This window comes from Salmo trutta, chromosome 38, assembly GCF_901001165.1.
Source record: "Salmo trutta chromosome 38, fSalTru1.1, whole genome shotgun sequence".
Taxonomy (NCBI): domain Eukaryota; kingdom Metazoa; phylum Chordata; class Actinopteri; order Salmoniformes; family Salmonidae; genus Salmo; species Salmo trutta.
Window position 1 is genome coordinate 738,445 of NC_042994.1, and position 15,193 is coordinate 753,637.

General features: G+C 42.2%; 1 protein-coding gene and 1 long non-coding RNA gene across 7 annotated transcripts in view; both read right to left on the reverse strand.

Moving 5' to 3' along the window:
* The window catches only part of LOC115178712 (uncharacterized), a 361,651-nt gene that overhangs the window by 149,377 nt on the left and 197,081 nt on the right, over positions 1-15,193 (reverse strand). The window contains exon 14 of one of the 6 annotated variants that reach the window (XM_029739990.1): positions 478-595. The exons of the other annotated variants lie outside the window; for them this stretch is intronic. Within the exon in view, the coding sequence (XP_029595850.1) occupies positions 517-595 (79 nt within the window). The 3' untranslated portion in view covers positions 478-516. Of the gene's footprint in view, positions 1-477; positions 596-15,193 lie in introns of those variants that run through there. 6 annotated transcript variants of the gene reach the window in all.
* Positions 4,788-8,028, reverse strand: LOC115178725 (uncharacterized). Its single transcript, XR_003872675.1, has 3 exons — positions 7,954-8,028; positions 5,173-5,250; positions 4,788-4,923 (listed from the first exon to the last, which is right to left on the reverse strand). It is a non-coding gene; the product is annotated as an uncharacterized LOC115178725 (long non-coding RNA).

Genomic DNA, 15,193 nt, shown 5'->3' on the forward strand with positions numbered 1-15,193 from the left:
TGCTCTAGAATTGACTGTTGCTGTAATGGCAGAATATGCTCACTGGTTGGCATAACTGGAGCGGTTGAATTTCACAGCATCGTACTGGACATCCTCGTCCTGTTTCTGGGGTTGAGGCAGCTGAACGGTTTTTAAGTGAGAGAAGTGGATGCTGGCATAGTGAACGTCATCCTGGTCGACGGTGGCTGCTGTCTGTGCTGCAGTAGGGGTCATGACCATGCCTTAGATGTTGTCATACACTGGACTAGAGTCTCCCTGATGGAGAGAGAGAACAGACAATATAAATAGACCTGGAGACTGACAGCATGAAGAGTGGAAATGTCCCACAAAGCAATAAAAATGACTTTACATTTACGTCATTTAGCAGACACTCTTATCCAGAGCGACTTACAGTAGTGAATGCATACATTTCATACATTTTTTCCGTATTGATCCCCGGGGAATTGAACCCACAACCCTGGCGTTTGAAACACCATGCTCTACCAACTGAGCCACACGGGACTAACGATAATGATCTTACATCTGTTTGAACAGACTCACCTGTCCGTTGTCTGCTGTGTGTCTTGTGTCAGAGGTGGATTTGGAGGCCTTCTTCCTGTTTTGTCAATGAATGAATGAATGAATGAATATATGAATAAAGTAATGAAGAAAATAAAGTGAAATAATCTTTAAAATCTGCATTTTCACTCACCTGAACCACATGAAGCCCGAGAGACATGAAGCCAGTATGACACCCAGAACAACCACTATGATTCCTACAGCTGCAGCTATAACTGAGGTTTGTTTCTCTAAAAGATAATATAGATGATATGAGTACATGTTATTATGAACTGAAAATGAATATACAGCAATACAGGACATTAATGCAATACTATATAAAGCCTAGTATAGTTATAAACCAAAATGTAATAAGGCAAACTATGAGAAGATTACCTTGAAAAATAATTAGTTATTGAACATGAATTTATATTGAAGTATTGAAGATGTAACTTTACCTGCTACAATGATCATCAGAGCTGTAGAGTTCATAGATCCTCTTCCATTCTGGGCCTCACAGTAATATTCTCCACTGTCCTCAGAGATGATGTTAGTGATGCTGTAACTCTGTCCTGATGCTTTTGGTGAGGTTACATTCTTCTTGTACCAGGTGTATTTGTCCACAGGTGGGTTGGCATCACTGCTGCAGGTCAGAGTCACTGAACTGCCCTCCACTATTTCACCAGAGGGACTGACTGACACTGAGGTGTTCCTTGGACCATCTGATGTCAAATACATTGTATTTATTTATAGCAACATTTGTGTTTACATTTTACGGGTGAGTTTGAAATAGTTTATAAATTATAATAAATTATTAATTCAGAGTAAAAGAAAATCTGAAACAGAATCACTAAAAATAATGATGATATTGTGGTAATACAAATTCAGGGAAATGATGTTAAACACAAAAATATTGATTGATAGATATATTTATGTGGAAAACAATCTATTCTAAATTCAAGTATCAACATTGTCTGTATATCAAACTGGACATTAAAACCCCCAATGTACTAACATGTGACAGTGAGAGTCTCTTCAGCAGAGGGGAGATCCTCATGGCCTTCTACAGCACAGGAGTATCTGCCTGTATCCTCACTGCTGACTGAGAATAGTCTATAGACAGGAGAGTAGGTGTTGCTGTTTGGTATAGGCTGTCCATTCTTATACCAACTGTAGACTGTGATGGGGTCCAGTGTACATTTGGTTCTACATGTCAGTGTGACATTCTCCCTCTCTGACACAGATGTAGGATCCATCTCCAACACAACATCTGGAGTAAAAAGAAACAAATCATTATTCTCCTCCTATATATGTCCTCTTATGAAATATTATATTTGAAATATTATATTTGTTTTTCCCTGTTACATAACACTGCAGTGTCTGTATGACTGCCCTTTAATAAGGATATTACGGTCATTAATATGATTTATTTAGTCAGGACAGTCAACTCTGTAATAATTTCCACTGTTTTCCAGGAAGTCCTGGGTTCAATAGAATCAATAAAAACAGATTAAAACTCAACATTCTCATTAGCATGCATACAAAATCACAGCTAAAATCAATTATACACTGAAGCACACACATCATATGCATTAGCAATCATACAAAACCACACTCACATTACAGCTATCTAGATATGTGTCATAGATGTGAGATGAGTGACAGATTACCTGTGACAGTCAGGGAGACAGGTGAGCCAGAAAACTTTCCTCCAGATGTTATGAATCTGAACCTGTACCCAGCAGAGTCACTCACTCTCAGGTCTGTGATTCTCTGGGTACAGTTACTCTTCTTATCCCCAAGGTACTCTATATGACCCTCATACCCTGGCACTGAGTTCAGATCTTCAGCATCCTTACCAGACCATTTAGTAAACCAGAAAGCTTGTTTGATCTCATGATAACTGGGATATGTGTAAGAGCAGGATATGTCCACTGTTGACCCCTTCAAGGCACAGATACTCTGATGGGTGTAAGTCACACTCCAACACTTCTGACCTGAAATACAAGACAATATATCACCTTTATAAAATTATTTAATTACAATATCTACTGTATACACTTATGCTGTTACGTTACCCAGCAAGATAACCTAAAATGTCACCCAAACAAAAGGGGGAATTAAAGACAAAAATGAGACCAGTGGGTTTTTAGGAGGGGTTCTGAAAGACACTCAAGGGGGTGTCCATTGAAAATTGACTAGCAACAACAACTGGAACCAAATAGACATGGGTGCCCACCACGAGTAACCAGCACGAGCGCCCACCACGAGCGCCCACCACGAGTGCCCACCACGAGTGCCCACCACGAGCGCCCACAACATTTTCCCAAGAAGAGGCAAACAAAATAAAAACCCACATGCCAGCACAGGTGTAACACATACTGACTAACGAGTGACGCCAATCAGGGCACCCCACCTCCAAAAATAAATAGAAAAACAAAATCATCAATGTTTAAATCATATGCTGTGAAAGTAACCAGGAAGTGACTATCCCCTCAGCTTTGTAGTTGTTAAACTTTGGTGCAAAAACGTAATGAAAGGTATCTGGTAAATTCATCCATTGACTGCATTTTCATGAATTTGATTATATATCTTGAAGCCCATTCAACACTGCGTGGCAAAGGATACGGAACTAAAGCAGAAGTGGACGTCACATTCACAGCAAATTAAATAATGATCGTCTGACAACCTGAAACAAATGTTGTATGTAAAAGTCCAGACTCACACACTGCAGGAGAGTGGAGATTCTCATGGTATTTTACAGCACAGGAGTAACTGTCTGCATCACTAAAGTAGTCTGAGTACAGGCTGGAAGAGTCCTCCTTTACTTTGTGTCCGTTCTTGTACCAGATGTAGGTGGGGTTGTTAGTCAGAGTACAGGTGGTGCTACAGGTCAGTGTCTTCTTCCCAGCATATGTGGCAGGAGTCACCTTCACCTGCAAGTCTGAATACAGAGTCATTGACAATAACATAATTAAACCAATAGTGTATTATGGATAAAAAAATGTATAATTAAACATCAAATAGAAATCTATGTATAAACATGATCCTGTATGAAAAACATGATCCAGTGTTACCTGTGACAGTCAGAGTTGTTCCAGGGAAGCTGTATCCCCATCTTGATGTCTGTGTGTTAAAGATGAACTTGTACTCAGCTGAGTCCTCCTCTCTCAGATCTGTGATTCTCAGGGTGGAGCGACCACTCTCCTTCTCTCCAGCATACTCCACACGACCTGCATACACTGGGTCTGTGGTTAAGACCTCAGGGATCGACCTATCCCCCCAGCTGTCACTCTGTTTAGGACTAAACCAGAGTAATGATGTGATGCTATAAAGACTAAAATAAGTACAGGATATGTTCACTGTTGACCCCTTCAAGGCACAGATTGTCCTGTTGGTGTGAGTCACTCTGTTGCAGTCCTGACCCTGGACACCTAAAACATAATGGAATCACATAAGTTCATTATACAGTATTTTCAGTTATTTTCATAAAAGCCAAGCCCTATCAAATTATACAGTGAGACCAAAAGGAATTAGTACAAACATTCTGTATACATTCCATATTAGATTCCCACTCACACACTGCAGGAGAGTGGAGCTCCTCATGGCCTTTTACAGCACAGGAGTAACTGTCTTCATAGTTACTGGAGACTGGGTCTTTGTACTGGGGGGAGGTGCTCTCATCTAGATGTTGTCCGTTCTTGTACCAGATGTAGGTGGTCAGAGTCAGAGTACAGGTGGTGATACAGGTCAGTATCTTATCCTGATGTCCACCAGTCACCTTCACCTGAAGACCTGGAGAAAAAACAATATCACTGTAAATCCCTTTATCACTGACTTATCACTCTAATACAAAGATGGAAGAAATACTATGTTATACAGACTACTATACATACACACCACAACAATTGTCCAGAACTTACTGGAATTCTAATTCTAATTGAACATCCTGTGTTATACAGACATAAATACAAACCAATACATTTATCCTGAACTAAATGGAATTCAACAGTTTAACTATATTGAATGTAACTGTACCTGTGACAGACAGAGAGACTCCAGGACTTCCAGAATATTTCCCTCCGGTCTGATCTGTTAATAATCTGAACCTGTATATAGCTGAGTCACTCTCTCTCAGGTCTCTGATTGTCAGGTTGTGATCATTCTTCTTATCCCCATGATACTCCAGACGACCTGCATTCTCTGGGTCCTGAACTAGATCTTCAGGTTCTACACTAGTCCCCCATTCAGTGAACCAGAAGGTTGATGTGACTGTATGACCTCTGGGATATATGTAAGAGCAGGACAGCTCCACTGATGACCCCTTCAAGGTACAGATACTCTGAGTGGTGTAAGTCACACTCCAGCCATTCTGACCCAGTACCACTGAAACACAGTTAGACAGCACAATGGTATCAGAATTAGGACAAGGTATTTTGGCTCACACTAAGAGTAGGATTTGTCCACACTTTGTTGCCATATTTGAACCCACAGATAATCATCACTCAGTGAGGTGTGAAACATATCTATTTAAAGTGAAGTGGAGAAGCCTAACAGAACACAAGCAAATGTAATTTGAACATTCTACACATGTTTTAGACTGACAAACATATCAAGGTATGAATGAGACAATACCTGCTACAGACCAGAGAAATACCACCAACACACTTCCTGCTGTTCTCAAGGACATTGTTGCATCTCCCACCCTGCAGTCTTAGAAACATAAACAACAAGTCACTCTATAGCTGGTGAATAACTCCACCTGATACATTGAAGTAGAAACTGTAAATGGGGTACAGGGCCTCATTACTGAAAATGAACCAGGCTCATATTGTGTTGTGTTGTATTGTGCTATATGGTTGTCTATGTGAATACTGTCTGTCTGTAAGTATATTTCACTATGTATGTAATGTGTGTGATGTGTTGCATGTCTGTCTACGTCTGTCTATTTAAGATGACATGTTGTATGATGCAAAAATAATTTCCTAATGGATACAGTAAATGTTTCATCATCAGCAACATCAACAACGTATTGAACAGATCTGTAGTACTGTAAACACATATTTCTACATTGATTCCTCTGAAGCTGTTTTATTCTCAGAACCCCAAATATAGGAGGATAAAGGTTCAATCCTCTACGGTCCGTCAAGCTGTACAGCAGCCTAAAGACTAACCACCAGGTTCAATGATAACTTATCCCCAAGCTGTGAGGATAAACAGCAGGTGACTCACACACATGCACATGTACACGCACAAACACAGTCTTATACAACTAACCTTGTGGGGACACAGATTTAATTCCCATTCAAAATCCTATTTTCCCTTAGCCAAACCCTAATCATAACGCTAACCCTAACCTTAACCCTAACCCTAAAACCAATCCTTAACCCATACCCTAACCCTAACCACAAAACCAAACCTTAACCCTAAACTTAACAATAAACCCTTCTGGTCCCCACAAGTATAGTTAAAACACACACACACACACACACACACACACACACACACACACACACACACACACACACACACACACACACACACACACACACACACACACACACACACACACACACACACACACACACACACACACACACACACACACACCTCAAATGAGTGGATTCAGCTGTTTAAACCACTATCGTTGCTGACAGGTGTATAACATCGAGCACACAGCCATGCCATCTCCATAGTCAAACACTGGCAGTAGAAAGGCCTTACTGAAGACTTGATTTTCAACGTGGCACCGTCATAGGATACCACCTTTCCAACAGCTCAGTTTGACAAATTTCTGTCCTCGTTTGCAACACTCACTACCGAGTTCCAAACTGCCTCTGGAAGCAACGTTCAGCACAAGAACTATTAGTCCTGAGCTTCACGAAATGGATTTCTGCCCTGCTAGAGCAGGTTTACATAGATTTACATATATTACATAGATTACATAGATGACATAGGTTTACATAGCCGAGCAGCCGCACTCAAGACGAAGATCACCATGCGCAATGCCAAGTGGTGTAAAGCTTGCAGACATTGGAGCAGTGGAAACGTTTTCTCTGGAGTGATGAATCACAATTCACCATCTGGTAGTTCGATGGACGATTCTGTGTTTGGCCGATGACAGGAGAACTCTACCTGCCCCAATGCATAGTGCCAACTGGAAAGTTTGGTGGAGAAGGAAAAATGGTATTGGGTTGTTTTTCATGGTTTGGGCTAGGCCCCTTAGTTTCATTGAAGGGAAATCATAACGCTACAGCATACAATGACATTCTAGACAATTCTGTGCTTCCAACTTTGTGGCAACAGTTTGGGGAAGGCCATTTCTGGTTTCAGCATGACAATGCCGTACACAAAGCGAGATACAAACAGAAATGGTTTGTCGAGATTGGTGCGGAAGAACTGTACTGGCCTGCACAGAGCCCTGACCTCAACCAAATCGAACACCTTTGGTATGAATTGGAATGCCGACTGCAAGCCAGGCCTAATCGCAGAACATCAATCCCCAACCTCACTAATGCTCTTGTGGCGGAATGGAAGCAAGTCCCCGCAGCAATGTTCCAAAATCTAATGGAAAGCCTTCTCAAAAGAGTGTAGGCTGTTATAGCAGGGACAAACTCAATATTAATGCACATGATTTTTGAATGAGATGTTCGACAAGCAGGTGTCCACATACTTTTGGTCATGTAGTGTAGGTACCCTGCACACACAGACACCATCTGTAGTGAAGGCCCATAAGGCCCATAGAGTCTGCATCGAAGTCTAGAGAGCTGGTTGTTATGGATGTAGAAAAGTTAAAACACACATCCTACACAGTATAGATGTCAACACTACTCCCTATCAGTCTGGTCCTAAAGAACCCTCAGATAAATCCACTGTGTGTCTCTCTCTCTCACACACACCCACACACACACACACACACACACACACACACACACACACACACACACACACAGACACACACAGACACCATCTGTAGTGAAGGAACATAAGGCCCATGGAGTCTGTATCAAAGTCTATAGAGCTGGTTGTTATGGATGTAGAAAAGTTAAAACACACATCCTACACAGTATAGATGTCAACCCTACTCCCTATCAGTCTGGTCCTGAAGGGCCCTCAGCTAAATCCACTGTGTCATTCACACCCACACACAGGCCAGTACACACACACACACACACACACTGCAGTGTTACAATGTTTGTTTGCATGTATTTTTTGCTCGGGTTAATCATCTAATCTCTATGTAGATCAACACACCTACACTGAGACACTTTATGAATACTGACCCTGATGTAACAAGCAAAACACAGCTCAAAACATAACAAGATGTAAAATGATACATTACCCTCAAGAATATGACTTATGACTAAAAACAATTAACTAAAAACTATATTTCAAGACATTTTCAAGAGTACTTACAGAGTGACGTGAAGGGGTGAGGTCTTGTACAGTGAGTCAACTGACTGGTAGTGAGTGGCAACTGCTAGTATGTGTCAGTTCTGTGGTTGATACATATTTAAATTAGTCAGGATACAAGTAGCTGATACAGAACTGTCCTTTCTTCCTCTTTAAGACATTAACATGCATGACGACCAGAACAGCACATCAGAAAAGGAAGGTTACTGTATTAGAGTGGGCCCTACATTTCTTAAATGGACAAAATGTCCCCCATTTCCACTTTTATTTAAATACAGAACCATGTTAACAATATGTTGACTATTCTATATGGAATGTTTATAATATCTTAGAATGTGTTGCCTTGTCCCTCTGAGTTCCACATGGAACAGGTCAAAGTTCCATTTACATTTGGTCAGATCCATGATGTCATTCATTCTATTCTACAAACACATTCAATGTACACTCCTCATCAGCTGCATCAAAGTGGTACTGAAGGTTCCAGTGTTCTAGACTAGAGCTCTCCCTACTGGCATCTCAACATTACTGCACCATCCTAATAATAATGTCCTCAATAATAATAAAGCCTTAAAAAATACTTTTAAACTGGAAGAACTTGTCTCGATTGGTATTTTTAAATCACTGATGGATGATCTTGAGACTGATTCCCTGACCTGTCAACGTTTTTAATTTGCTGTTTTTGATTTTGTTACACTCTTGTGAATTCTATGGTTTTTACTAGATTACTTGTAGTTTTTCATGTTGTTTGTCTGTAATTTTTGTCATGACTTGGTGCTGCCTATCTTGGCAAGGACTCTCTTGAAAAAGAGATTTAAAATCTTAATGAGCCCTTCCTGGTTAAATAAAGGTTAAATAAAAAACTAAAAATAATCTTGGGCTGATATCAACATTACAAACTGGAAATAAATCAGATAAAATGGTGAAACACATCACTGGCTACTTGACAAAGTCAGATTGAAGCACACAAACACTGATGTCTGTAGTAGTACAACATACCACTATCATATTATGTTACACTGTTGACCCTTGTGTACAGTACTGGTAGTAGCATTAGTTAGCAGAGGAATCAGTATCATCATCACCATAGCCTGCTGTATTGACTGCTGCTGTCCATATACTGTACAGTCTAATGTAGCCTGTTATCCATATATAGTCTAATGTAGTCTGTTATCCATATATAGTCTAATGTAACCTGTTATCCATATATAGTCTAATGTAGCATGTTATCTATATATAGTCTAATGTAGCCTGTAGTCCATATATAGTCTAATGTAGCCTGTTATCCATATATAGTCTAATGTAGCCTGTTATCCATATATAGTCTAATGTTGCCTGTTATCTGTTATCCACTTTAGCTAAGGACGTGAGGGTTTATGTTTCCTCCTGCTCAGTGTGCACCCAGTGCAAGGCTCCTAGACACCTACCCAGAGGTAAGTTACAACCCTTACCCATTCCACAACGGCCGTGGTCGCACTTGTCGGTGGATTTCCTAACCGATTTTTCCACCTTCACAAGGTAACACCACGATCCTGGTCGTTGTGGATTGTTTTTCTAAGTCCTGTCGTCTCCTCCCTTTGCCCGGTCTCCCTACGGCCCTACAGACTGAGGAGGCTCTGTTTACACACGTCTTCCGGCACTACGGGCTGCCTGAGGATATAGTGTCTGATCGGGGCCCCCAGTTTACGTCAAGGGTCTGGAAGGCGTTCATGGAACATCTGGGGGTCTCGGTCAGCCTTACCTCAGGTTTTCACCCTGAGAGTAACGGGCAGGTGGAGAGACTTAACCAGGATGTGGGTAGGTTTCTGAGGTCTTACTGCCAGGACCGGCCAGGGGAGTGGGTGGCGTTCGTGCCCTGGGCAGAGATGGCCCAGAACTCGCTCCGCCACTCCTCCACTAACCTCTCTCCCTTTCAGTGTGTGTTGGGGTATCTGCCTGTTCTGGCCCCTTGGAATCAGAGTCAGACCGAGGCTCTTGCGGTGGACGACTGGTTCCGGCACGCGGAGGAAACCTGAGACACCGCTCACGTCCACCTTCCGTGCGCCGTACGGCACCAGAAAGTTGCCGCAGACCGTCACCGCAGTGAGGCCCCGGTGTTCACACCGGGGAACAGAGTCTGGCTCTCAACTCAAAACCTGACCCTCCGCCTGCCCTGCCGGAAGCTGGGTCCACGGTTTGTGGGGCCGTTTAAGAGGGTGTGAACAATGCTGAATGGGTGTAGACAAAAAAGAGCTCTCCAGTAGGTGTACCAAAACATTCAAAAGCCATTTTCTCAAAAGTGAGGTTACAAGTTTATCAACTTTCAAAGCAGAATACTTTCCCATTGTTCCTCAACTGCAGTGTATGATATGCCATTTTCTAGCTCCGAGTTTGCACTTTTATCCAATGTAAAAAGCACAATTTCAAGACCGAATTGAGCCGGTCGATTTCTACATTGATTGTTTTGAAGCTGTTTTATTCTCAGAAACCCAAAGGAGGAGAAATGTTCCATCCTCTACAGTCTGTCAAGCTGTTACAGCAGCCTGAAGACTGACCACCAGGTTCAACGATAGTTCCTATCCCCAAGCTGTGAGGCTAAACAGCAATGACTTACACACACACACACACACACACACACACACACACACACACACACACACACACACACACACACACACACACACACACACACACACACACACACACACACACACACACAGAGCATCTGTACTGAAGACCCATAAGGCCCATGGAGTCTGTATCAAAGTCTAGAGAGATGGTTGTTATGGATGAAGAAAAGTTATAACACACATCCTAGACAGTATAGATGTCAACACCACTCTCTGTGAGACTGGTCCTAAAGGGCCCTCAGCTAAATCACTGTGTCACACACATTTTAAACACTTTATTTGAATCCACCAATCAAATTGAACATTTCAAACGTCCCTGTATGCATGGCACTCAAGGGTACAGAAGTCCCTCATTCTCCAAACATCTAACCTGCCCATGTAGGTCTACAGTATGTACGTCTAGGCTAACACAAACAAACTGTATGTAGGTCTACAGTATGTACGTCTAGGCTAACACAAACAAACTGTATGTAGGTCTACTTTATGTATCTCTTGGTTAACAGACAAACAAACAGCAGTATAAAAACATTGTTAAGCCCTGCAGAAGTTGGAATTCTCCTGCCTTGCAGAAGTTTGATGACTAGAAACAAATAATAATGAAAAGATAGACATCAAGCGTACTTACAGCGTGAGGAGAGAGAGGGGAGGTGAGCTTACTGTCCAAGAAGAGAATGAAACAGAAGGGTGTGAGTTCTGTGGTTCACAACAACTGTATGTACTGAGGGAATAAGATGGTGATGCAGAGCTGTCTTCCTGTCTTCATGATGCCTCTTCCTGACAACCAACACGTCAGTGAAGGGCTTTAAGAAATGTGTGAACATCTTCATGGGGGTGTTGAGGGGTGGGGGGGTGTAAATTTGCAGGTCAGACAGTGTCCACAATATGGTCTGCAGATGATGTCGATCATCTGACATCAATGATGACATTTTTCACAGCTCAGTCCGAGGGAGAGGGGGAAGGAAATTAGAGGTGCACTCCTCTTTGATTGACACTTCACGCACTCATTGTCACGGTTGTCGTAGGATGAAGAAGGAGCAGACCAAAGTGCAGCGCGTGTTTCATTCCACATTTTATTTACACTGTGAAACTATGCAGTACATATAAATAAACTAAATACCAAAAACAACTAACCATGACGCAGAGTTAACATACACAAACTCAAAACTAATTTCCCACAAACCCATGTGGGACAAACACCAACTTAAATATGACCTCCAATTAGAGACAATGACGACCAGTTGCCTCTAATTGGAGATCATCCCAAACAATGCCAACCTAGAAATACAAAACTAGAACATAAACATAGAAATACAAAACATAGAAAAACACCCCCTGTCACGCACTGACCTAATCTACCATAGAAATAACCTCTTACTATGGTCAGGACGTGACACTCATATTGTATGTCCAGTGTTCTGTCTGTGTCAGAGGACTACAAAAGTACCAACCAACACCCTCATTCTATCCAAGCCTCCGGTTCCCTTTTAAAGTAGGGATACACAGTGGTCAGGGTGGTCAGGGTTGCAATGGTTTCATGTCTCTTCCTCTCTGGTCAGGCTTGAGTTTGGAAAGAGAGAGAGAGAGAGTGAGAGAGAGAGGAGGGGATTTAGGGTTAGGGAGAGAGAGAGAGAGAGAGAGAGAGAGAGAGAGAGAGAGAGAGAGAGAGAGAGAGAGAGAGAGAGAGAGAGAGAGAGAGAGAGAGAGAGGTCACCATAAAGAATGACAGAGGACTCTTCTTTGTATCTGTCCAATTTTTGCTTCAGTGAGCTCTCACGGGCAGTTTGAACTAAGCAGTGCCATTGAGGCCATCTCCATTTTGAAGTAGTCCATTTTCTTCTTCTACTACTTCTATGAGTTGGTAAACAAACTGAAATGGTGCATATTGCCACCTGGAGCGTGTTGTTTGAACAGGTATAAAGCCAAGGTAAGCGATTTACTGCCACCTGCAGTCATGGAATGTTTGCTCATGAGTATAATGAATTAACTGATCCCTCCTGATGATCCGGATGGAATTATGTGATCCTTCCTTAACACATTGGAAGTCCCAATTGAAATTGGAAGTCCTCAATGGTGCTGCCCATGCTAAAATTGACTTTTTGGGAACTAGAGTCCTCTATCTATCTCTATGGAGGACATATGAAAACACTTTCACCCGCATGCCTGTGCTCCCGCCTGCTCAATCCAGCATTTGTCTGTCATTTTTCTGTATCAAAAAGTATCATATGAGTTGATTGGTAAAACTTCAGAATAACTCATAATTATCCCATTATAAATGCTTATATATGTTTAGAAATGGAAGTTGATGTTTTGACAGACAGACAGATGTCCTTACCATGTGGAGGTGTACAGGGAGGCTAAGGAAGTGTTGAGGCCTATAGGGTTGGTCCTCTGAGGAGAAGAAGGGGTTCTCTGCATCCAGCGGTTTGGGTATCTGATCACCAGCCTGGTGTTCTCCAGCTCCACCCTTTGGACAGCAGGACAAACAGCAGTAACAGCCAAATACTTAGAATGGAAGCAATAGCATAGTCCCAAAAGTACAATGAACCAAAATAATTCTCCCAAAAGTACAATGAAATAAAATAGATTAGTCCCAAAAGTACAAGAAAAGGTTCAGTCATTATTTGTAAAACCAGAGAGTCATTTGAATTTACTATCTTTGGTGAAACATTGTAGCTAAACATCAAAATAAATCAATGTTAGATGTACAGTATGTATTTCTATATTGTTGTAGTATTTTGGGTAAATCATAAATCAAACTCCTCTATATTCAATGGTTATGCGACCTGGCAGTGTGGTGCCAGGACAAAAACCTCTCCCTCAATGTGAGCAAGACAAAGGAGCTGATCGTGGACTACAGGAAAAGGCGAGCCAAACAGGCCCCCATTAACATCAATGGGGCTGTACTGGAGAGGGTCGAGAGTTTCACGTTCCTTGGTGTCCACATCACCAACAAACTATCATGGTCCAAACATACCAAGACAGTCGTGAAGAGGGCACGACAAAACCTTTTCCCCCTCAGGGGACCGAAAAGATTTGGCATGGGCCCACAGATCCTCAAAAGGTTCAACAGCTGCACCATCGAGAGCATCCTGACCGGTTTCATCACCGCCTAGTATGGCAACTGCTCAGGATCTGACCGTAAGGTGCTACAGAGGGTAGTGAGAACAGCCCAGCACATCACTGGGGCCAAGCTTCCTGCCATCCAGGACCTATATAATAGGCGGTGTTAGAGGAAAGCCCATAAAATTGACAGAGACTCCAGTTATAGACTGTTTTCTCTGCTACCTAACGGGAAGCGGTACCGGAGTGCCAAGTCTAGGACCAAAAGCCTCCTCAACAGCTTCTAACCCCAAGCCATTAGACTGCTGAACAATTTATAAAAATCGCCACAGGACAATTTACATTGACACCCCCCCTCTTGTACATGCATCGTCACTTCGCCCCCACCTACATGTACAGTGTATGTAGCATTGTTATTGTTATTCTTATTGTGTTATTTTTTATTATGACTTTTTGCTTTAGTCTACTTGGTAAGTAAGCATTTCACGGTAAAGTCTACCCTTGTTGTATTCGGCGCATGTGGCAAATAAAGTGATTTTTAGTGGGGTTTGGTAGCGCAGCATGTCTATACTATGCCCCCTGTGGTGGGGTCTGGTAGTGCATCCTGTCTATATTATGTCACTGTGGTGGGGTCTGGTAGTGCAGCCTGTCTATACTATGTCCCTGTGGTAGGGTTTGGTAGTGCAGCCTGTCTATACTATGTTCCTGTGGTAGGGTTTGGTAGTGCAGCCTGTCTATACTATGTCCCTGTGGTAGGGTTTGGTAGTGCAGCCTGTCTTTACTATGTCCCTGTGGTAGGGTTTGGTAGTGCAGCCTGTCTTTACTATGTCCCTGTGGTAGGGTTTGGTAGTGCAGCCTGTCTATACTATGTTCCTGTGGTAGGGTTTGGTAGTGCAGCCTGTCTATACTATGTCCCTGTGGTAGGGTTTGGTAGTGCAGCCTGTCTATACTATGTCCCTGTGGTGGGGGCTGGTAAAGCAGCCTGTCTTTACTATGACCCTGTGGTGGGGTCTGGTAGTACAGCCTGGTAATGCAGCCTGTAAAATAGTTCAGCCATCCTGTATTACAGTTACGTTAACTGTGAGGGCTGTTTATCTGACAGAATAGTTACAGTAGATCACTTATTGGCCAGCTCATCCTCCTCTAGACCACTTATTGGCCAGCTCATCCTCCTCTAGATCACTTATTGGACAGCTCATCCTCCTCAGGAGTATGACATCATATTCTATTAGGAAATAGCAAGCATTTTTGAAACAGTCTGTTTTAGGTGAGTTTAAAAAAAATAGTTTGGCCGCAAATACAAGTATCTGATGAGTCAACAAAATTATTTGGGTGAGTTAACAGAATATTAACTTTTAAAAGTGAGAATTTCACTGGACAGTTACTTTAATAACCTGCCATTCTACTGTTAAATGCTTCTCTCCAATTTCTTCTTACCCGTTATGCTATTTGTCCCTTCTTGCCTCCCGTCCAGGATGAGAACATCATCTGTTCGACAACGTTATTTAGTGAAACTACCTGTGGGCGTGGCCTAACAGTGCACAAAGAAAGGGTTGAGAATAAGGTCAATGTGCAAA